The sequence below is a fragment of the Gambusia affinis genome, linkage group LG10, assembly GCF_019740435.1.
Source record: "Gambusia affinis linkage group LG10, SWU_Gaff_1.0, whole genome shotgun sequence".
Classification (NCBI taxonomy): Eukaryota; Metazoa; Chordata; class Actinopteri; order Cyprinodontiformes; family Poeciliidae; genus Gambusia; species Gambusia affinis.
Window position 1 is genome coordinate 20023781 of NC_057877.1, and position 24608 is coordinate 20048388.

At 38.6% G+C, this 24608-nt stretch overlaps 2 protein-coding genes across 3 annotated transcripts in view; one reads left to right on the forward strand and one right to left on the reverse strand.

The window, feature by feature from the left end:
* Positions 1–15849, reverse strand: part of zc3h3 (zinc finger CCCH-type containing 3) — a 56437-nt gene extending 40588 nt beyond the window's left edge. The window contains exons 1-3 of the mRNA XM_044129879.1: positions 15743–15849; positions 12466–13828; positions 11490–11662 (exon numbers count right to left, since the gene is read on the reverse strand). Coding sequence (XP_043985814.1) covers positions 11490–11662; positions 12466–13828; positions 15743–15788 — 1582 coding nt within the window. The 5' untranslated portion in view covers positions 15789–15849. The remainder of the gene's footprint in view (positions 1–11489; positions 11663–12465; positions 13829–15742) is intronic.
* Positions 15009–24223, forward strand: cyldl (cylindromatosis (turban tumor syndrome), like). 2 transcript variants are annotated; one of them, XM_044129881.1, is made up of 15 exons: positions 15009–15093; positions 17268–17741; positions 18098–18376; positions 19558–19636; positions 19719–19888; positions 20311–20473; positions 20980–21121; positions 21289–21399; positions 21479–21570; positions 21656–21719; positions 21803–21935; positions 22090–22198; positions 22272–22390; positions 23029–23242; positions 23316–24223. In XM_044129881.1, exons 2-15 carry the CDS (start codon positions 17298–17300, stop codon positions 23498–23500), a joined length of 2304 nt encoding a protein of 767 aa, XP_043985816.1. In that variant the 5' UTR covers positions 15009–15093; positions 17268–17297; the 3' UTR covers positions 23501–24223. The 2 variants fall into 2 exon arrangements, with proteins under 2 accessions (XP_043985816.1, XP_043985815.1); XM_044129880.1 differs by lacking the exon at positions 15009–15093 and adding an exon at positions 16734–17061.
* Positions 24224–24608: the final 385 nt, after the last annotated feature.

Genomic DNA, 24608 nt, shown 5'->3' on the forward strand with positions numbered 1-24608 from the left:
CAAAAGCAGTCAGAAGGTGTCATTAGAATGGATGGTTAGGACCACAGTACCTCAACTAGCTGACGTAGATAACATGTCCAGCAGAGGAAAATGGCGAAAAGTCCATCAATGGCCATGTTGTGGCCTGGGACAATACCAGGCCACACCATAGTCTGCAAAGGGGCATACTATGGTGGCAGTCAACAATTATACAAAGTAGATCATATATGGCTTACTCTTATTATTGTTCCAAATATTGAGGGAACAGACCTGTCTCTCTGGCATGGGAATTTGGCTGTTCAAACTGGGAACATCAACATCTTTAGTCACATTTTTCTTCCTGAAAAAGTTTCACAATCCTTACCATCATTTTAGCTGACAGATTTTTTTTATTGTTGTAATGATTTCTGTAGATCAGCTTAGTGCAACAGACAATAAAGGTCTGTAAGCTCTCTTTAATAACAATAATAATCCATTTTATTTATAAAGCCCTTTATGTCTCCACTTGAAATCTCAAAGGGTTCATTCCCATGCTGATGATGGCAAATTACTGGATTTATCTTCATGTTTATTTCCCTAATGTGAGCTGAACAAGTATTTCTCATAGAAAAGCACATTTAATATAAGTCATATTTTTATAGATAGGTTATCTATATGGAGAATGCCAAAGCTGTAGCAAACACCTAAATCATTGTCTCAGACATCTTCTTGTTTAAGCATGTGGTGTGCATTTCTCAAAGAAAATGAATTATATTAGCATAATTGTATGTTTTACATACAAAATTTGTCTCATAGAATTAGCATGAAATCACATGTTAAATTTTGAATGAGTCATCAAAGACATACTACAACTATTACACATGATATTATGTGTTGACAAATAATTTTTTTAACAGTAATAAAGAAAACAAATTAGCTATTGGTTTTCTTCATTACATTAGGCTGCCACATTGGATAAAAAAATAGCTCATGCTAAATTAAGATCAGTTCTAATTTCACAAGACAAGCTATTGTTCTACTTGAAGCAAAAGACAAAAGTTCATCACCATAAAGTTGCTGATCCAGCAGAAACAATGCTCAGAGACCCCTGTGCCGCCTCTTTGGCAGAGATCCGGAAGGCAATTTATGCTGGTGTATGTGAATATGTACACTGTGTATATGAATCTTGGACCTGGCTGTACATCCTGATCAACGCAAAGGTGAGAACTGACAGCATAGACCAGACCTCCTGACTTTCCGGCAACAGAATCCTCAGCGCTCTTCTTCTGTAACTGATAAGTGTTTCCTGCTGATGTTTTACAAACAGCCAGCAGCTAAACTGGAGTTAACAACCTGCCAGGTTTTCAGTTAAAACCTGTCGGCCTTTGCTCTCCTTGTAACTGTAAAATTTCTTTAAATTTACACCATTTATGTCATGTGGAATAACATAAAAAGAGACGCAGTTGTGTCTCTGTGGGTCCTGAATGCGCAAACTTCAGTTCCAGATTTTGTTTTTTTGGCACATGCAAGTGTCTAAAATTATAGCACTGTTTAAAATTATAATTAGGCAAAAAATATTGTTTTAGTTGTAATATTTCAATTCTAATTTGGTGTGTAATGCAATGCAGGGTCATCATATCAGAAGATAAACACTATTGTGTTTAGCTGTTTAAGCAGATCAACAAATATATATTGACCTGGCCTGTGGTAGCTTTTGATATGACATCTGCAGCTCTCAGCCCAGCTCTCCATGCCAACCCTGCTAGCAGGAAATTTCAGCATCCGGCGCTGCAAGTGGTACTATACTGGTTACTGTACTACCACAAATGCCACCAGTGCAAGTGCCAACTCACTTACAGCCTTTTTCAGAGAGTAGGAATAAATCTTAGGAGCAGCATTCGGCAGGGGAGTGAGCTACTTCTCTGTGCATTTAACAGTTACAAAAAAGGAGCAGTAGACTCAATTACTCTGCTTCTATTTAGAGAGAATCTAACTAATTAAATAGGTGGAACATTAATTATTCAACCAGAGAAAGGGAAGAACTCCCGACAAGAGGAGCAGGCACTGAAGGTGCTTGGAAGCGGAATGATTGGATCCTCTGCTCCTATCTGGCTATAAAACAATCTGCACCCAGCATGGTTAATCAATAAAGCCTCGCAGGAATTAGCAGCTGTCTTAAAGTGTTTTGACTGACAAACACAAACAATCATCCATTATTAAATAAGTACCACAAACAAATCTAACATGGGCCCTGAAGGGAGCAGCAGACAGGTTAAAAACAGTAAGCCAGATTTACATTTCTCCATTGCCCAATGATTAAAACCAAGGGCAAACACATCTAAAACTCAATCATTTCAATGTCACTGCACTGGAATTTAGATATCCTTTTAAAAAAACTCTACAATAAGAAAACCTGTGGGTTTTGTAAAAAAAAAAATTATCAGATGAACAGGTGCTGGGAATGGGTAATTATATTAATGCTTGTTGTTTTCAAGAGATTATATTATAATAATTATGATTTATTGTGATAAATTCTAACTGAAGACCCCATTAACTGAAAGACTGTAAATATGGAGTGCTATTTAATGTTTGTTTGCCCGGGCTTTTAGTTTAGGTGGATAGACATGTCAATGGTAAATTTTAAGTTGTCAGCAATAAGAATATGTACTTATAAATGTTACATAATCAGAGTTTGGGAAGACATTGATTCATCAGTGAAGACTGGTCAGTTTTGCCTGGCTTAATTACCTGTTGCTTAGGTCTAATATTACTGTCTCTAGTGGTTCCAGCTGGGGGTCATGTGAAGGAAGGTTATGGTTGGCTTTGGAAGGCAATCATTCTGCTTGTAAACAAAAAGGTCATACATGTAGAGGAGAGTTGGAAAATCAAATTTAGGAGGTTCAAATGTCAATAAAGGTTGGAGGGACTACTCAAATACAGAGTGGCTTCAAAAGATACAAAAACTCAAGTTTCCTCAAGACGTGGTACAAGTGGTAACCAGCTTTACTAAGATACTTGGAGAGATGGGAACAGAGCACTGAGGGGAGCAGTCGGTGGGGTTCAGGGAAGAACTGACTAAGACCGGAATAGCAATGGTAGGGGAGTAAAGGGGTTCGGATGTCCAGGCCAGCATGACAGAAATGGAAAGTTGGAAAGGCTGGGAAAAAAAAGCTCCAGATGATGAAGCATCAAGTTTCTTTGCGGGCTGGGGGCATGACCCACAGCCTGGCTCTGTGGCTTGAGTGGAGAGCCAGGCGGAGACGGAGAGTTATTAGAGAACATGCAGCTAAATCAAGGGTCACAAAAGAAGTCATGGTTCTTTTGTGACCCTCAGCTGAGAATCAGCTAGAGTCTCAGCTGATTGTCTGAGACTCAAGACAATCAGCTAAAAGAACATATATTATTGTAGATTGGGTGTATTGTGACCCCATCATCTTATCAGAAAATATGTGCTGAAAAGAAACAGAAAAAATCTGCACAATTCTACGTTACTAGTCATTACAATCTTTTTTACATATCGAGCGGTAGAATAGCCAAAGATGCTCCATTGATGCATTCTGCTGTCAAACAAGAATGATAAGTGTTTCCTGCTGAATAAAACTTCCTTCTCTTCACAAATCTTGAAGCTGTTTAAATTCTGTTGTATTTAGGGCCACTGAAGTGAAATGAAACCCAGTTATGCAACATTACACACTCCTTGCCCTTTTTGTTCCTGTAAAGTTGTTAACAAGTCATCAGCTGCAAGCTACAGTTAAGGCCTGCTACAATTTCAAGGCACAGTTTCTGGAATAATTTCAATACTTAACATGATCAGGTAACTAGAAGACTACTGTTAATTTGCCTGGAAGTTGACGCGTTGTTGTTTATAACCAGGCAGTGCTGATCATAGTTTGGTTCTACAGTACCTACACAAGAGTTGGCTCCAACACATGCAGCACAGGCATTGTTGGCATTAGTTTTGTAATTTTATACAGTTTGTGTATCCTGTTAAAAACTTTACTAATCAGTGTAAAGAGCAATTTTTACACCTGAATTTTATTGTGACCAAACAGGAACCTCAGTCACACAGCTCAAGATAGTTGGAATAATCCAGTCAACAAGATTATTAAAATAAGTGAGACTGAATTAGACGTATGAAACTTTACAGTTCAGTGCAGAATTAAATGCATTTACTCTGCATTCCAGTTGTTTTTTTGTTTTTTAGAAGAATTTGTTACAATTTTAATTCCATTTAGCTTTACTTGTTATTACAGACAGATCAGCTGAAAATTGAATATTATAATAAAACTGAGTGTTTTTACAATGTGCAACTTTAACCCAGAGGCCCTTTTCAGTCTGTTTCTTTAATTTCTTAAGGACTTTTCTCTTAATTGTAAATATTAAATGAGCAGCTTTTATCTTGAGGGTTTCATCAAAAGTATATGAACTTACTGATCTTGAATCACGTTGTGGGTGCTTATAGGCTCTTGATGTGTGGGACGAGAATAAAATGCTGGGAGCTCTTCAGACTGTCTTCCCATGTAAACGTCCACCCCCCTCCAGATGATTATTATGGAAACACGTCAGTGTGGGAAGACATATGGAGGAGAGCTTGCTTAGATTGGGTTACTGTCATAGGGTCGCAGGGATAGGGGCCGGGCACTGACACCAGCAGGCTCTCCATCTGACAAAAGGTAGAGATTTATGAAGCAGCAACTAATGGCCTCTGACTTTCCCCTCCCATTACCAGAACAAACACACACACCTTCATGTAATAAGTACCACCTCCACAGAAGTTCTAAATAGTAAATCATTTTATAATCCACCATTTATTTTTTGAATTTATAAAACTATTAACTAGTTTCATATTTTGTGTCTAACGATTCTGTTTTTCTTTGCAACAGCTGGGGATGGGTGACTTTACCAAAATCTGTGTGTCTGCACATGTCTGCATTTACTATTAAACTTTACAAAGTGTACAAACGATCTTCAGGTGTTATTCTATGTAATGTACGGTATATAGAATAAGAGTTTACCACAAGATTAGCTGTGGTTGTTGAAAAAACGAAAACAGACAAAAATATGACACAGAAATTGGAGTAATGGGGCACATCACAAGGGGAAGAAAGCTCAGAGGTAAAATACAACAGCAAAGTTGATCACAATTTCTTAATTGAATGCATTAGTTTATTAAATTAATCACTTAATAAATTAATTAGTTAATTAATCGCAGGATGCAGGCAGAAGATGTTCAATGACAAAGATTTTGAGGAATTGTGGATCCACCAGTCCAGTTAAGGGAAGTTCTTGGCAGCTGAGCCATTTACCAATAAGCGACACATGTTGCCTGCCATGTGTTCTCAAATAATTAGAGGCCTCTGCCTGCATCCTGTTAGGTTTCTGATTTATTCGGACAGCTTGACTCGTGGGCCACTCCTCTGGATACCAAGAAAACATTTACCTCCTTAACTGGGAATGAGTCACTATCATCTCAGGGTCAAGTTTCTGTACTCAATAGTATTGATTACACATTTCAACACATGCCGGCCACCCCCCTCAACACACATGATCTTTCCCCTCTTGAAGACACATAAGATGATCAGGGAGTTCAGTCAAAAAAACAGGGATTAAGTGGTGAAATAAAACCTATGGATGCCACACAACAGATATTTTTTGAGAAAATTATTCAAATTAAGAACTTCACCTCAGTGCAACAGTGTTGGTGGACAGTGGAAGAACAACATGTTGAGCTCAAATGAGTCAAATTTTAATTATGGCCAGCTGACAGTTTGATAGCCGCTCAGAGGACGCGGAGAGACCTCAGACACAGTTGAGAAGGTGCAGTGTTCGGATCACTGGCATGCGTGGCCCCTTGAGTCTAGAGAGGTTAATCAAAATGCCAAATGTTACAGTGCACCAGCGCAGAGAGCTATACTAAGCTCATTCAGCACAACACATCATCTTACATGCGAAACAGAATCATTCATGCAACACAAGAGCCTCCAGGATTAATGCATGCAGAAGTTCATGCTCCGTTAAGCATCCACAGAAATGTGTGAAAGTTCAAAATGTAAAGCGACCAAAAAAAAGTTTGCACATCCTTTGTCTGCAGAAACAACTGCTGTTCCTCCTTATATCATTACGGCAATGTTACCAAACTGAATATGTGGTTTGTCGCGTGTGTGAGGGCACACATGTCATAGGGAGCATGTGCGAGAGAGACAAATGGTGACAGAGACAAAGAGAAAGGAAGTGGGCGAAGGCCGTAGCCAGAAAGAGAAGACAGACCTCCACCTGTTTGACACAGAGAGCCTGAGAAAGTCAGCAGGAATGAGCAGAATGTGTGCGAGTGTTTTCTACCAACCGATAATACGATCAGGAATGGCATTTAGAGAACCGCGTGCCAAAAAACAGCTGATGGAACCATCATTCACACAAATGATTGAAATCAATCGACTTATAGAGTTCTGATACAATACAATGATGATTTAAGCATGCACACAGCAACAGGAGTTGTGTGCAACTGGTTCAACAGAGCTGTATTAGTCCTCTATAGGCTGGCTCAGTCTGTGTGTGGGAATGTGCACGGACATGCACGGCAGTGTAAATGTGGGACAGTGAGTCAGTGAAACCAGACTACGGGACAAGTGGTCGCAGTGTGAAGGAAAAGTGGGAGAAACTGGATCAAGTGTGAACCAGAGAGTGATGCAAATAAACAAGCAAAAATAAACAAATGGCTGCTGAGCCAAGACAAAGTCAAAAAAGGAAACAGTGAGGAGATGCACAAGTCACAGACTTAGAACACACTGGCTGCAAGGATTTTTTTGTAATAATCAGTCAGCAGGGGCATGTAATAGCTGCCGTCTTTAATCCCTTCATACTCCTTCATTTCTAAAGTTTATGAAACTTTACAACAGAAGTGACATCAGGGAAGATGGGAGACACACAGGTTATGCGTAAAAAGTATGCATGCAATAGGGGAAATCAAGTTTATGCCCCATTGACTTTCAATGCAGATAAAGTATAAACTATTTTTCAGACAGCTTCAACATCAAATCAAGTTCTATCAAGACTAATTGGAATACAATTTGAAGTCTATAACTTCATGTCACAATAAAAAAGAAACCTTGAAGTAGCTGCAATAAACATCCCGATACATCAAATCGGCATATATATATATATATATGTAATTTCTACATAGGACATCCTGTATCACCTTACGATAGAAAAAAACAACAAAAACAAAAATCTACCGATTGATCACAAGCTGAATTTGAGATAAACTTGTTCATCAAGGAGTTTTAAAGCACACCAAGGCAACACACTGTTGCCGCAGATATCATCCCAACATGTCTGCATGTATCTGACATACAGCAGAATGCATGGATGCATCACAGAGAAGAGTGGAAATGTCAAAGAGATGGGTCTCCTTGCAAAGCAAAGCAAAGCAGCTCTCATGATTTATGAGAAAAACAAATGGGATTGCTACAAGCACGGCAACAGGATCCGTGTAGGAAAGAGAGGCGGTGGTGAGGAGTGAAGATTCTTTTGTGGTGGTAATCGGCTCCATGGTGTCATGTTGGAGCGGGCAGCGTGTTCATAAGCTAAAGCTGAAAGTGTCACATAGTCAGCCAAACACAGTCAAACATCTGAAAAGGATGTCTTCGAGATGCCTGTCTTTGGAGGCTTTCCAGACTAAAAAAAACCCCAAAAACCTGTAAAGTGATTGCTGAAAGATGTCTCCGGGTGTCTTCCACGCCTACAGTTTGCTCAGTGTGGTTTGAATTAGATTAAAAGTATCTTATTTGCATAAAATTTATCTTAGAAGTTTTACAAAAGATTTTGAGAAGATATCTTGAAAATTCCAGAGGGCATTAATGGTAAAAATGAATCCATTGCTTACCACATCCCACAATGCAACACATACTTGGAGCGTGCACCTGGTAGCTGTATCAGATCAATGTTGGATCATAATTCACACCCTAACAAAATAGTTAAAGAGTTAATTTGTAAGTGTACTGAGACAGTTTGAAGGAGGTGCGTGGTCTCAGTCTGGTTGTTTTGGTCAGCACTCATCCAATTGCACACCAAGAGGATTAATCATGCTGATGAGCTGATAGCACCACAACAACACGATGCTCATGTTTTACAGTGGAGATAGTGTGATCAATGTAAAGGTTGCCCACACAAAGTTTTCTGCATGGGCTTCAATGTTGGTCTCAGTTGACCAGAGCACCCTTCTTCTGACATTCTTTCCAAAATGGATTTCTTCTTGCGACTCTTCCTCTCAGACCAGATTTCTGGGTTGCGCAACTAATAACTGTCCAGAAATATAAATCTGAAAGCCTGATTAGCTTTTATGTCGTAAAAAAGGTGGTAATGTGAAAAGTGATATTCAGAAGTAGGATTAAGGGTTATTATCAGCACAGCAAAGACAGCAAGAGTGAGTAGAGAGACGTGCTGTGTGATGGAAAGAGTTCAGATAGAGAGCTAAAACGCTCCAGAAAGCTGTCACATGGGGCCTGAAGCCGCACAGCTCAGCACTCTTCTTCACCGTCTCCTGTATTTTCCTGACATTTATCTGTTTATTTGATTATCTGGGCCCCATGGATGCCTCTGGGTACATGGTACCAAAGACACACACACACACACCTCAATTCATTACGGTCCCCACTGCTTTCTTGGGTTTATGCCCTCTTTAAATTAAACCAGAGATAACCAAGCACCTCAGAACGCCACCTCCCCCGTTAACATGGCCAAGAAGGCTCAAACTAGTCATTGAGGAGGAAATTAAGAAACATTGTTTGTGAGTGTATTATCATGCATGTGTGAGTGGTCATAAGGTTGTTTTTAACGGGCTCATCTATAGGGACTCTGCTTCCCATCATTAGTAATTCAATTTGCTCTTTATTAGCGGCTCTTATCAGAGGTGCAGACGGCTACGAGCAGCTTCTCTCGCTCCATCTTCCTTTTCACTCACCCCTGTTCCACCTTTTCTTCTTTCGAGTCTTAACACCCATCTTTAATTAGAGATGCACATGTCCCCACTGCATGCCATTTAGGTTGTTTGTAAGGCATAAAAAAAAATAAAAATCAGGCAGAAAAAATGAAGGGTGAGAGAAGGAGAACAGGAGGAGTCTGAAAGAATCCAGGCAGAGTTAGAGAGTCAGGCTGATCGACAGAGAGCCGTGAGGAGGAATAAAGCCTAATGTTAATAGTGATGGCTTTTCTAATGTCTTCTGACTTCACTGAGAATTGGAGATTACACCAAGATGGGCATGAGGCGTGTAGGGTGCGCACAGAACGACCAGAGGGTTGGAGGGGCCAGCGGAGGGAGAGACCGAGGGAGGAGAGGGGGCTGTAAAAACAATGATTGCTTTCCATCAGGTTAGGCCTATATTCTACAGTTCGTTAAAACAATCCAATTTGCAAAAGGATAATTATGCATTAGCTCCTTTTTATCTGCTGAAGGGAGAGTGGTGCCAGAGCTTGATAGCAGAAGCGCCACTCGCCTCCACCTCTGCAAATTACCCGCTATCGGCACTTGTTCGCCATCACAGCTGAATTGGGCAATCAATTAACACCCCCCACACTCCACCCTCTGCTCCTCTTACACTCTGTCTGTAAACCTCTTCTGTGACAGCAAGCCCTGCAAAGCCTTTACAGGCAGCATGTGGCTGCGATTTGCTGCCCTCTACTGAAGTAGACTCAAAATATGGTTCTCACAACATAGTGTATATATCCTAAAATAAAAGCAAAAAATACAGAAAAAAGAAACCGGTATGTAGGGAAACAAACAAAAAGAGGAGGAGGGTTGACAGACATTAATATCTGTAACAAATACTAATCTTTAGAAAATATTTGAATTCCCAGAAATAATGGCAACATATCCTTTTAGCTTTAGCCGTCTCTTCTCACTAGTCACAACACTACAGGTTCAACCCATGTTCCATGTTCTTCTTTATCTTTGTAAAGTAACCTGAAGGATTACACAATTCCTAAAATCTACTGAGAATACAGCTGTTGAAAGACTTCATACTAAAGACACTAAAGTGTTTTCTTCTTTGATCTCTGAATCACAAAGCAAACTGCACTAAAAGTAATCACTTTAGTTCCACCAGAACACAGGACATGTCTCTGAAATGAAGGTCTGCACTAAGAAGGCAGAAAATGGCATTATGTTCTAATCCACACCTGGATAACTAACTTGAACTACAGGAGAAAGTGTTTAACACTGAACAAAACCATTATGTGGACCCAAGAATGGAGCAGGTATGAGAAAAACAGACATGACAAACTGCTGTGCTAGAAAACAACATCAGCCACAATCCCTAACCAAAACATTTGGAAGGAAATTAATGGTGCACCTCTCAGCATGTACACAACACTAAAATTAAAACAGGAATCAGTCAAATGACAGTTGTGTTTGACTGAAAAATGAATAAGACTTTTACAATACATTGTAGCATAATTGTGTCAGCTGGAGGAAGACAAATGAGCCACAAAGTCCTAGTTGGCAGGACAGAAACACCAGTAAAAGCAGAGAGTCTGTGGGAATTATTGATTGATTCAAAGCATTTCTAGGATTTTTCGCAGCTCTATCCTGAGCAGAGCTGGTGCTGTCAGAAGTGGTTCAACAAATAAACTTAAATGCCATCTTATACTAATTGTCACCAATCGCATGCAGAACACCGAAGCAGGTAAAAGTTTCTTCTTATTTTTATGACAGAAAATTAGGACCATTGTAAATAAAAAAAAACAATAAACATAAGAGGAATACATAACTGTCAAAAAAAAAAAAATTACAATAATTTCATGTTTTTTCAGGGAAAAAAACTTAGAGATTCTCTTATGTTGGAAAGTCATAAACTTTTGAAAAAGAATATAAAATTTTACATAATTAAAGGCCTACATTTATGATATAAAATTTAGGAAATTATCTGACATTGCAAAGTCAGGAATTTGATTTGACATATAGTTCTGATACAGGAAAAGAGCCAAGATGTGGCACTTACACTTTGGAAAACATCCAGATGTGCATCTCCTAAATTTACCAGAGGACTTCTGTCACTTTTTGACACAGACGTCCGAGTTTATAATTTCAGAAAACTTCTGAGATTATATCAGAAAAAAAATCTAGTTTTATTATCAGAAATATAAAGCGCTAATCATCACAAACTAATGCTTTGTGATGCCAAGTATGCCAACTAAGACATACTTGGCTTTGGAGTCCAAAGCCAAGTATGTCTTAGCATTGGGCTCCAAGCTCACAGTCTGACTTTTCACCCATGCAAATTTATTACTATTTAAACTATTATTTTAAAACCTTTATAAAACAACAAGTGGAAGAAAAAAATGCAAATTTAGAAATTTAAAATAATTGCTAGAAATTTGTTATTAGTTCTGAAGCTACTTTAGCCAGCACAAAAGGACAACCACTAAACTATGAAAACCCAACACACTCTTATCAATGTCCATTAATTATTTTGCAGATAACTGATCAATAACTACAAATCAATTCCTCCCTTAAAACACTGATGTGTGTTTCTTACTTGTTTTTGACGAGGTCAGGGAGAGACGCCTCAATTTGTGTCTGCCAAAGCAGACCAGGTCCCTGGAAGGCGTCCTCCGAACTCCTGCAGGACTCCTGGTGAAGGAGTACATTCGACTACGCAGGGGAAACTTTCCTGCAGCCAGACTGCTCGCCTTCTCTGATGCAGCAACACTGTGGACAAAGTAAGAAAGCAGAACAGAGAACCGAGCTTTAAGGTGAAGAAGAGAACAGAACAAACAGAGCTGGTGAACATAAAGAGCAGCAAAATAATACAAGTATGTCTTAGCAATACAGAATGACAAACATATTTCATTCATTTATTTCTGTACATTTTTTAAATTACGCTTTTCAAATAATAATTAAAAAAAAATCAGCTTCATGGAAAATTTTTATATTACATAAAACCAATTACATTACATTTTGCACAGAAATGTCTTCTGCTGAGGTTTTCAGGAAGACTGATAGCAGCGTTCAGCTCATCTGCATAGTTGGCTCTGGTGTCTCTCATCTTTTTCTTTTTAATACTCTAAACTCTTTGTGAGGTTTAGGTCAGAAGTGTTTGCTGTCCGATCAGGCGCGGTGATGAAATGGACACTATCAGGTACAAATACTTTTGTCAGTGTGTGCAGGTGCCAAGCATTATTGGAAAGGAAACCTGCCTCTACAAAAAGCGTGTCAGCATGTTAGAGCTTTTAATGGTGTTATATAAGATTATATTTATGTAAATTGAATATTTCAGCAGCTCAAAGCCATGCAATCTAAATAATTACAAATAAATTCTCATGTCACTATTTATAAAATATATTAGTTTCACTATTTAAATTGTATCACTGATATGCATTTATTTTATACTTCATTGAGATCTATCTTTAAAACTCTTTGCTGCCACCTTCTGGTAAAAAAAAATGCAGAGATCTTAACAGGTAAAAATCAGATCAGTAATGATAACTGTGTGAATCAGTGTGTAAATGTACCTGCTGCCAGACTTCCTGATAATTTTCATTCTGCTGCGGAGCTTGAACCCAGCAGGGGAGGAAGAGCGAAGGTACGCTCTCTGAGGGACAGTAGGAGAAGGATGAGCCGTTTTCAGCCCTTTGCTGCTTTTCTCTGCTGTCCAGTGGAAAGCGGATCTACGACGAGCCACTGGTGTAGTTCCTGTCACCGACTCGGCTGCAGTTTGACCTCCGGCCTTCCAACGGTAACGGCTCATGTGTGTTGAGCTGGCAGAAGAAGCAGTGATTCCCCTCTTCGGCTTTCCAGTCGGTGTAGAGGCTGGTTTGAGTTTCTTGGCAACATCTCTCTGAGGATTAATCAGGGCCTTGGGAGACAAAGGCTTGCGCTGGTTCTTAGTTTGGACTCCGGAAGAAGAAACCCATCTATACTTTGAAGTCTTGGGGGCTACAGTGACAGGACTGAGCTTTCGAGGAAACTTCCTGGGAGGCGTTTTCTTATTTGATCCACCTGATAACGGACTCCCAGCAGGTGCTGCAGCTTTGAGGACAGATGTCTGAGAAGCTGTGACTCTGCTCATTGGTATGGAAACAGAGCTGGCTGCTTTGGGCTCCAAGCTCATAGTCTGACTCTTCACCCAGGTGAACTTGGATTTTTTTAGAAATGGCGCATTAACCTGGCCATGGAGGGTCTCTGGTGAGTGATTTGATTCTTTGGAAAGAGAAGGTAAGGTTGGAGAATTAGTAGTCTTGCAAGTTTCTGGGCTGGTTTTCTTGATTAGGGAAAGTTTGTTCTGTATTTGAATCTTGCTCTGAGAACTTATTAATCTGTTGGCATTAACAGAAGCGGAAGCCTTGAATGAAGCTTCAGTTTTCTCTGCTGGTAGAATGACAAGCCTGTTTTCAGCCTTTTGTGCATCTGGCTGGATATTCGTGCTACCTGAACTTGAACCTTGCCATTCAGAAAGTGTGCTTAATCGTTCTGCTGCTGCTCCACTCACTCCAGTTGTCCTGACTGTAATTCCCGCTTTCTTCTGCATAAGATTCCCTGACAAAGAAGTAGCAGCTTTGGAGTTAGGTTCATACTCTGTGCTTCTAATTGTTGCAGAGATGCTGCTAGTTCCATACTGAGAGGTAGCTGGATGAAGGGAAGTGGAAGGAACAGCTGAGGGTACTGGTACTGTTGACTGGGGGCAGTTGTTCCTCAAAGAGTATGTTTTCCGCCAACTTCCACGACTCTGAGGAGCATACGGCCTCCCTCTGGAGATGTGAGGATGGACAGCAGACGTGTGGAAACCTCTGGCTGTTGTAGAAACCTCAGGCTGCCTCTGACCTGCTGCAGCAACCGGTGCGTCTCCATGGACACTCTTATGCTTATTGATAAGATCTGAGGATTTAAAAATTGTTCTGATTTAGTTATAAAATTAATTAGTTGCTTAAAATAAAAATAATGAAAAACACAATAAGAGAGGAAAATAACTGACACAAACAGCCTTTTTGATGGCATAGCTAAAATCTGCATCTACAGTAAATTAACAAACATGCCTAAACAAGATACAGAAACAGGTCCTCCTACTTCAAAAATCTGTGTATATGGGTTTGGAAACAGTTAATGGAACCATCCATGAGTGATGGAACTGGAGTGCAAATGTGTTTGGCGACAAGAACATTTGTGAAGGAGTCATTATTTCGCCAACATACAGTCATTGTAAAAACAAAGCACACCTTCTTTCTATGCCATGGTTTACCATATCGGCATCATAGAAGTGATCTGGTCTTTATCAAGTTGGATATTTTTAATATATATCCATCCATCCACCCATCCATTGTCTTACACCCATAAACCCCAACATTTGATTTAAACCAGGGGTGCCTAGAGTCGGTCCTCAAGGGCCAGCATCCTGCATCATTTAGTTATCTCCCTGGTTTAACACACTTGGATCAAATGGTCATTAGAAGGCCTAAGAAGAACAATGACATGCTGAAAAGATTGTTGGAACTACCAGGGAGAGAACTAAAACGTGCAAGGTGCCGGCCCTCCAGGACCGACTTTGGGCACTCCAGGTTTAAATTAAGGTGAAGATGAACATGGTGGTCTCTTGCATCAAAAGGAAATTGCTGAAGAACTATTGTGTGCATTCAGAAGAAACTTTGTAAACCTAAGTCATTATGTTATCTTATTTAATAAAAGAAAAGGCTTTCTTCTTCACCCTTCTAAACAAGTTTTACTTGTTTTTTATAGTCTTATGGTCTTTTAACATTTAACTTACTAAGACCAGTTGACTCTCAGGGAGTTGGCTGGGGTATTCCATTCCACCATGCCACTAAATGTTCCATCTGATCTCTGTATTTAACTTCCTGACATACCTGAAAACTGCAGTCATTTCAGTACTTTTGCAGATAACATTACTGTTACGTGTACTGAAAGTCTGAGGTGTAAATAATTTAAAGAAACCATGCAAGTACAGTCCCCAGATGTGCCCCTATGCTGCTAACCGCCTGGTCACAAGCTGTTTGTAAATTCTAATTGAAGTAATCATTGTAATTATAGAAGCATCCATCTGTGTCTCAGATCACAGGATCCTGGCAGTGCTCCCTGCTTTCCCCAGTTTGACGTGGCTTTTTTAAAGCAGATCCAAGTTTGTCAGACAGGTACAATCTTATCTTGAGTCAATGATGATGAATTTTCTGTTTTTATTGTGATAATATATACCGCTCAGCTGCAAAGCAATAAGCAATCAAAACCCCTGCTCGTGCACAGGTGGTTACATTAATTATGATTATTCCAGTGCATTTGACTTTTAACCATATATGAGCAGGAAGTGTTAATTTGGCTATTAGTTTTGTTTTTTGCCGTAGAAGAATAATAGAGGAACCTGCTTTGATTTAAACTATGTTAGAACCTGGGAAGGCGCCATTTCTTATGTCCGGATGTCAAACCGTAATATTGAAAGAAGATGTAATTTTTACCAGTTGGTTTTAATGTTTTGGTATAACGTCTGCTTAAAATTTCATCATTCTCCAGAGGAAAATGTCTTGCTTGTTTATAAGTATTTAAAATGACGTTTACCTTAACTGAATGTATTTTTTTTCCTGCACTTGATTTGATTTCAGTGACATTAAAGTTCTAAAGCTTAACGCAAACATAAAGCTAACGGTTAATGTTTGTCTCTAAATTATCCGAAAGAAAAGTTTTCAACCCTACACAGGACTGGTTTAGGGAAAAGCACAAGAGTAAAAAGGTTTTCTCCCTCGCTGGGGTAACACAGAATAGTTGACATTGATAAAAACAGAAAAACACCTTGTAGAAGTTCAATCTGCCTCTTCAGGGCTTCTCTTTCCTCCATGTTTACGTCCGATGTTCCTCAACGTCAGATTCTTACTGATGACGTACATTGGCCTGGCCAATGGGAGTCCAAAGTCTCCTGAGCCTTTTTGCTCACATTTCTGACTTGCAGGCTTCAATATCGTTTTGGGGAAAAGGAGTTGATGCAGAAATGCTATTTTTAAAAAGTAATTTCCATGAAGTAGGTACTTTTGCAAAAATTCTTGTTCTTGTTTTCGCACTTTATCTTTCTCTCTACAGTTCCAAACATATATCAAAATATTAAATGTGCGAACATTTACATTATTAAAAAGAATGTATATTTGATATTCAATTGTATGAAGAGCAACAAACTTGTGCTCAATAAAGAAGTTACTTTGTAATTGTATTCTATTAAGACTGCTTTACTTGCAGCAACATAATTATAAAAATGGATTTATGCACATTTTAAGCTCAATCACCTTCTGAAAATAAAAAAAGTTATTTTTGAAGGACGTTCATTCAATTGTTTGATTTTTTAATTACTAAATTAAATAAGCAGAAATGGCTCATAGTATTTTCTGTGTGTATGAGATATTTTGAACTTTGTAAAATAATTATTTAAATGAAATTTTAAATTCTAGCTCGTATTATTTTTATTTTATTTTATTTTTTTACCGAACAGTGACTAATTTGCATTTTTAAAACGGATACCAGCACACTATTTATTAGCCAATTATTAGTTTGTATTGCTGTACAATTTGTCGACACTTGCAGTTAACTGATCAGGCCAAAACAAAAGCAATCAAGTGAAGCAGTGGAAAGGATAACAAAACTCCTAAAAGTAGGGGAAAAAAACATGTTTAAATGGTTATTCCCAGTCAACATAGAGGAGGAAGCAAAAATGTACCCACACACAAAATTGGTCCAAAGCAGCCATGGAAAATCCCCTTAGAAATAGTGAGGGCCTTGTTGTTGTTTCTTGCCTGTAAGACTTCACCGAGGGCTTCACTTTCAACTCTCGCTGAGCGTCAACAGATTGTAAAACAACATTGTCACTCTCTGAATATTACGATTTTTACCCAGTTTAACAGCAAATAACGCTAGACGGACAAGTTATCGGTGTCCAGGGAGCTGTTTAGAAACTGTATTAAACGTTTTCACAAAGTGTCAGGTCCATGGGACCTCCGTGAAAGCTACGCTGGAGAGAAAGTGAAACGAAAGGATGAAAGGGGAAGTGAAACTTTACCTAGGAACTGAGACGCTTAGCTAAAAGAACGACGAAGCAGCAGAAATTAAACTCCAAAGTTGCCAAGGTAAACTTAAATAAATGCTGTTTTTCTTAATAAACACTCACTAGTGTATTTTTCCAGTGTTTAATTTTAAGTTATTTATTTTGACAATAGCTGGCAGTTTCAGTTATTGTAATTAATGGTTCAACATGCTATTAACTTAGCTTCAGTGTTGCCATACAAATCAATAACTTAAAACTTGCCATTGTTTGTTTTGTGTCTCTGTTTAGAACCTTGCTGTATATGCAGATTAGAACAACATGAGTCCAACAGACTACGTTTATTTTATCATAACAAAACCCCCCGAATATTCCCACCATATCAAGCCTGGAAGTGTTTGTTACATCCGTGAGTCCACGTATAATATATATAATACTTCCCAGCCTGGTCGTCGTACAAAGTTACCAGTCACGTTCTTAAAATCGACGAGCAGATCGTCTTGTGATATTGACCTGACCTGCATGGAGAAACTCAGTCTAGAGGAGGCCGATTATCTGTTGGCCTGTGAGCCTGAAGATGAGAGGCTGTACTGGTTCAGAGAAAAAAATGCTGTCCAGACATCCCTGGGATTCATCGTAGGAACTAATGTGAGGGTGGAAGAAGAAGACGAGATACTGACAGGCATCATTCGCTATATTGGACCGATTGTGGGACCAGATTATTGGGATCCCATTACAGGAAGATACTTTGGAATTGAACTGCAGGTATGACCGTTAGTTAAACCTATTAATAAAATAACTTTTCTCTTGAGCTCATAAAAAATACATAAGCACTGGTGTTACAAATACTTTTACTGCATAATTATAATAGAACATTAACAGAAAGGTATATATATATATATATATATATATATATATATATATATATATATATATTAAAAAGATCGTTTTATATATATATACCAACAATTTTCTGAGATCTGAGCAACACAAAATTTCAACAAACCTAAAGCTGAACTGCTTTAAAATTATATTAACGTTTGTAATTTTGTGTGATTTGTGTTCTTGTATTTTTATCTGTGTGTGTCTCATCAGTATTTTCTGCTGTCTTTCCTCTCAAGAAACCAGACAAAGGGAAGGGAAAAACCGATGGAAACTATGGATCTACGACATTTTTCCAATGTGAGAAAAACTGTGGCGTTTTTGCCCCATTCTCCAGAGTGAAGCCTGTAGTTTCTACCCCTATGTTGCCTTCCATGGCAAAGCCCCACACTCAACAGCAAGCGCAAGACATATTTCCTGGAGACAACGTATATTTCTTCATTGATGGCAAATATCGCTATGGAATAGTACTAGGCATTAAGGAAGAGGAAGGACAACGTATTGTGCAGATCTCCACAGTAAGTATATAATTTGAAAGATGTGTGTTCTCATAAACCTGAGACACATGCCACAGTAAGACCTAGAATTCAAAGGAGACAAACTTTCATTTCACTATGAGTGTAAATGTTGAAAGTATTCCTTTGAACTTTTATGGAAAGCTTTGGCTCCACCTGCACCGATGCTATTTTAATGCTTTGTTTCCAAAACACACTGATTCCTAGTGAACGCAGAGAAAAATCAAGGGTCTACTACTGTGGTGGAATATACCATGAGGGCAATTTTAAACAATAGCAGGCTGGTGGATGTCAGTATCAAAGTTCAAGTAACACTGGTCTTTTCTATACAACCTTGTTATAACTGAGAAAACTTAATACAATTTAGAATTCAGCACTTTAACCCTAACCCATTTAGCTTTTATGTAATGTTTTTTTTTTCTGCCTCAAGCCTCAGTCAGTTGTGGAAGATGGGCCGGAACATCAAGCCAGGTTCTGTTGGATGTTTTGTCATGTTAGCTGGGAGCTTTCATTTCCACTATAGCTACATAATTACTTATGTTTTCTTGGATGGAAATCGTTCGTTGCAAGTTTACACAATAATTTGGACTTGAGTGAATTGTTTAAAACTACCTAGAATTTATGTGACTGACTTTGAATTTATGGGATCTCGAGGGTGTAATTTTCTGCGTCTAAATTAGATCTGATAGTTTTGTTAAGTTCCTTGTGACAATATTTGCTTTGAATCTACCTCACATACATAAACTAACCTAAAATAAATTAAATAGCTAAATCTATTCAAATATAAATTTAACTATACTAGTATAGTTAAATTTATACAAGGAATTTGTGTTTTAACTGTAGACAAGCAATTATCATATACAGTTTAAGTTTCTTAGAACAAACATAGATACAGATTCATAATGTTGACCTTAAACCAACTCGCTGGTGATTTAGAACAATTTTTCTCATATGTCTGACGTTGTTTACACTGTCACCAACAGATGAGGACACCCTCTGACTATGCATTCAGAAAATCAAAACAAAACTTTAGTAACACAATTGACTTTTCACTCCAAACAGTCCTAAAATTGCAACTGCTTGCTAAAACTGCTGCTTTAAAGTTTACAATAAATTTGCAACCTCTTTCTAAACACAATGAAACTATTTACAATATATTTATAGTGTGTTTTCTATGTTTGTAGGACAAGGATGAGAATGGAAAACAAGGGGGAGAAATTAAGCTTCCATTCTACCTGGTTAACAAAGGAGAATTTCCTTCAGGTTTGAGAAGTGTTTTTGTATTTCTATATCTGTCTTCTCCACTTTTGTTCAATCTGATTATGATATTTTCTACACACTGTAGGGTCTGAAAGCATGGACATCGATATTACCCCTGTGGAAGCTCACCCTGATCTGAGCATAAGTCTAAACTCTGTGGTGGAGGTGACTTTAGGTAAAGGGAACTCGTATGGAATTATCCGCTGGATCGGCTGCCTACCCGGCCGTGAAGATGTGATGGTTGGACTTGAGTTGGTAAAACTATTTGCTGATGTTTTGATGTTTAGATTAAACTGTGAACAAGACCTGTGATGCCTGTAATTTTAATATAACATGGAACATAGCTCAGATACAAAACGTTTGGGCCGATAGTATATTATAAATTATATATATTTTGCTGACCTTTTGTCAGTTAGTATCACTATCAGTCTCACATTACCAAACAAATACCACATGGCCAACCCACTCCTCTCCTCCAGTAACACAAACAAAAACACAGCAACAAAATAGAAATAAACATCAGTTGTTAATATTGACCCAGTTCTACTGATTGGACAGATAGGCGTTAAAAAATTACTAACATCATCCGATGTCGATGTTGATACATTGTGCATCTCTAATAATGATTGTTAGTAATTTAGCCTGAAGTGATTTGATTTCTTTCAAACTGTCTGCAGGAGGAAGCCTGTGGCGTCAGCAACGGAACGATTTATGGAAAGCGTTATTTCGACTGTCCTCCAAAGAGAGCTTTGTTTGTGAAGCTGTCGTCCTGCCGTCCTGATTCACGATTTCAGAATATATCAGCCCAAAACAACATGATGCCAGAACTGGTTAAAAATGGTAAGTTCAGAGTTGCAGGATGCATTTATCAGGATGTATAACATGGTAATTTTAACCTTTTAATGATTTGTATAAATAGTTTTGTTCTAAGAAGCACAACTTTAATGAGTTGTAGAATAAAAAAAAAACTGTGCCCAAATTGATTTTCTATTTTCTATACATCATGTTCTATGTTTCAGACTGAGTCACAACACATACAACTGAAAACCTGTTTCTCCTCCTTGCCTACTAATTTGAGAAGTCTCAAAATAACTTTTTTATTTTTTTATTGGTTTGACTATATTGGCAGCTAAGCTTCAAAGATCTTTTTTTTCTGTTGTGTTCACCCCTGTCAAGTTGTTAGTTCATAAACTAAAATTGAAGATATTTATATTACCTTTTACATTTATCTGACATAACTCCATGCAAGTTTTCCAGCATGGAGTTATCTCAATCTGAACATGTGTTGTATCTTGTAATCTGTGGATATTTGATGGATATGACATCTTGTTAATCTTTGTGAACAGAGGAAGATGGAAATCAGGACACAGGGAAGCTGGAGACTGTCCCTCCAATCAGCACAGAGCAGGTCGAAAAGCTTTTGATTGGACGAATGAAGGGGATCCAAGGACACTGCAACTCCTGCTACATGGATTCTGCCCTCTTTGGGTCAGAATCATACTTTTATAATTATGAAGTACATTATTAACAATCTATTAGAACTAGATAAAGATTTTTATTTGTAGCAAAGTTAAAAAAAAGACTGCCTATAGTTTCTGGATATATTTAAAAGTTGAAAATAGCTGAACTTTATTTTTTTCCTTTGTGGCCTTCAGATTGTTTTCCTGCTCCTCTGTGTTGGACTCTATGTTGTTCAAAGCAACAACTCCTCAGGATGCTCCAATCCAGAGAATCTTACTCCATAATATTGTCAACCCACTCCGCAGGTGTGTGTGTCTTCTTTTGCATCTTTTGTTTGTGTTGCTGTGGGAAGGCAGTGTTCAATGATTCGTGTGCTGTTTGCAGTAAGGGATTTGTTCCTGGGCAACACATCATGAGGTTTCGAGAGCAGCTGCAGAAACATGGCTACTGTCAGTCCTTCACCACTGATGAGAAGGGTCAGTCTGATCCTCCAGCTCCTAACAGGTCCAGTTTGGTTCTGAGATTAAAACTCAAAGTCTTGATGTAACTTGTCTGTTTCAGATCCAGAGGAGTTCCTCATCATTGTGATGCACCACATTCTTGCCCTGGAGCCTCTGCTGAAGCTGTATTCTTTCACCTTTTCCTTTCTATGATTTAACTGTACCAAACATGCTTTTATAATTTCTTTCTTTGTCTTTCTCTGTTTAGATCGGCTGCTGGCAAAGTGCAGGAGAGCTACTGCTATCAGATATTCCTGGACCAGAACCACAGCCTGGTTCTGCCCACAGTCCAGCAGCTACTGGAACATTCCTTTCACAGTGAAGGACTCAAACTGGCAGAGGTGTGCTCCCTCTTTTCTTTAGTGACTATCAATAAATACTCAGATATTTTAGATTCAGCCTTTTCCGACCTGCTCCTTTTCCACCACTAGGTGCCTCAGTTAAACATTTTACTCGGCACTCCTCTTTGCCTTTTTCTCTGTCTTTAAACTTTAGGTGCCGTCCTGCCTCATCCTTCAGATGCCTCGCTTTGGGAAGAAATTCAAGATGTTCAACAAAATTATTCCCTCCCTGGAGCTGGACATCACCAACCTCCTCTCTGAGGGTAAAATTAAAACACATCTGATCAGACATGATGCAACACAGTATATAAAACTCATTGTCTGAGTGTGTTTCAGGTCCTCAGCAGTGCATTATGTGTGGACACATGGCGGTGGAAGAGTGCACCGACTGTTTTAAAGAACCAGTGTTTAGCCAAACAGGATTTAAAGTCTTCTGCAAGACGTGTTCCACTCAGGTTGGTGGTTTTACTGCAACATTTCTGTTCAAGTTGAAGTTTATTTATAAAACACTTGTCTTTTAAGATCCTATGTGAATGAAATAATAAAATATAACATACCTTCTAAGTCAACTAAGTAAAACATAAAGTGGTTTCTTTTTCAAGTTGCAGCGTGGAAAAGAAACTAGCGCCAGTAATCTGTAGGAACTTTATGATTTAATTTGATCCGCTGAAGGTGATCTACACTCTCACTACCTGCTCTTGTTTGGAACACACACCATGATGGCGATGAATGCCATCAGATTCAGGGGCTATGGCTGTCTATATACATTTGTATTAAAACTAGCCTGCCTGCCTCTCCCTGGTTTTTAACTTCATTTGATGGTCGCTGATCACTTTTTGAGAATCTATAAATTACTGGAGCCACCACTCTAATATTTTTAGAGTAAAATGGTTTAATATTGTTTTGTTAGTTTGCATTGTATGTGCACTTTTGTTGGCTTATTTTACACCAGTCAACTTGAGGGTTATTTGCTCATCTGCTGCAACTCAGTTGTTGGAATTTTTTTTACAAATTTTTCTCAGTTGGACTCTGTCTTATAATGAGTGTTTCAGATTTTGAATATTTTCCCATAACAGTCTGTATTTCTCCCCAGGTGCACTCTCACCCTCAGCGTCTCTCCCATCGGCCTGCAGCCCTGGATGTCCCCAAAGGCTACATCGACCGCGGCGTCTCCCACTCGCTCACCAGAGACCGCCTGGAGCTGTTCGCTGTGCTCTGCATCGAGACAAGCCACTATGTGTCCTTTGTCAAACATGGACCAAACACATGTGACTGGATCTTCTTTGACAGCATGGCTGATAGAGAAGGTGGGCGTTGAGTTCTGACGTAACATTTCTCCAAATGGGGAGAAAGCTTATTCGGTTTGTGCTTTGTTCTTAGGAGAGAGAGATGGATTCAACATCCCTGAGGTGCGAGCCTGTCCTGAGGTTGGCATGTATTTGGAAATGTCTCCTGCCGAGCTGGCCAATCAGGTGCCGCGGGACATGAAAGGTGTAGCCAAGCGTCTTTTCTGCGATGCCTACATGTACCTGTACCGGAGTGTGAGCATGTGTCTCTATCGCTGAGGGGACACTTCACCACTTCCCAGAAACCCAGTTGCTCTTTAGTATTTCCTTTTGCTGCATTGCTTCAGTTTTACATGGCTCTGTGTGGAAACTTACACAAACTGTAAATTTGTTTTGTATATTTGCAAACGTAAAAAAATTTCCTTGAACATTTTCCCTCTTAATCCAAGGAAAACGTTTTCAAGCTTGAATAATTTATAGTAATGCTGACTTTTGTTGTATGAATGAAGGACAAACTGACAGAAATTACAGGTGCAATTTTGCACTAAAGGAGAAAAAAAACAAACAAATGACTTGTTGATAAGGAATATTTGAATGTAATATTAATCTGCTGATGAAATTTTGTAGTATTCAAGAGTGTACAGTATGATCAAAAAATTATTTCAGACCAAATTTTACCAAGGAAACAAAATTCAAAATGTTTTCAAATGCTGTAATGCAACATATAATACAGTAAATCTTGCTAATTTCCTTTCCAAAAGTTAACTATTTTTGTATAAGCTCCAAAAGTAAAAAAAAATGTTTCTTTTTGTTCTGATTTTCTGAGAAGTTCTATATTTTGGTGTAAAGGTAATGTGGGATATACTATAAAGTTGAGGAAACTGCACTTAGAATAGCTGCTAAGACTTTTATGGTGATCTTTTCTATTCACAATTTATGTCAAGCTCCTCTTATTGTTATATATTACATTGAATCTAGTGAAATAAATGTTGATTTCTGAAAGCATCAGTATTTGTCTCTTTTTATGAAGCGGAAAATGTGTTTCTGCGTGCTGCTTAAGGTTTTAATGTGAACTTTTCTGTCCTTTTGATGCAGAAGTGGATCAGCGCTGCTTCAAGATTCCCCACCACGTAACAGAGATACTGACCTTAACAGTATAGATAACTAATCAGTATAAGTTGAAGTGGTTGTTATCTCAGTCTTGTTTTGGTCATGATTCACATCACATGACCATAACTGGGATTTGATATGCTGATGAACCGGTAAATCCAGAACTTTCCCTTTCAGCTCAGCTGCTGAAAGCAGAGCAACGCCGTCATTTCTGCAGGAAAACCCCAGATCCACCTGTCCATCACACAATATATTCTGTCACTGAATTAAACTAGAA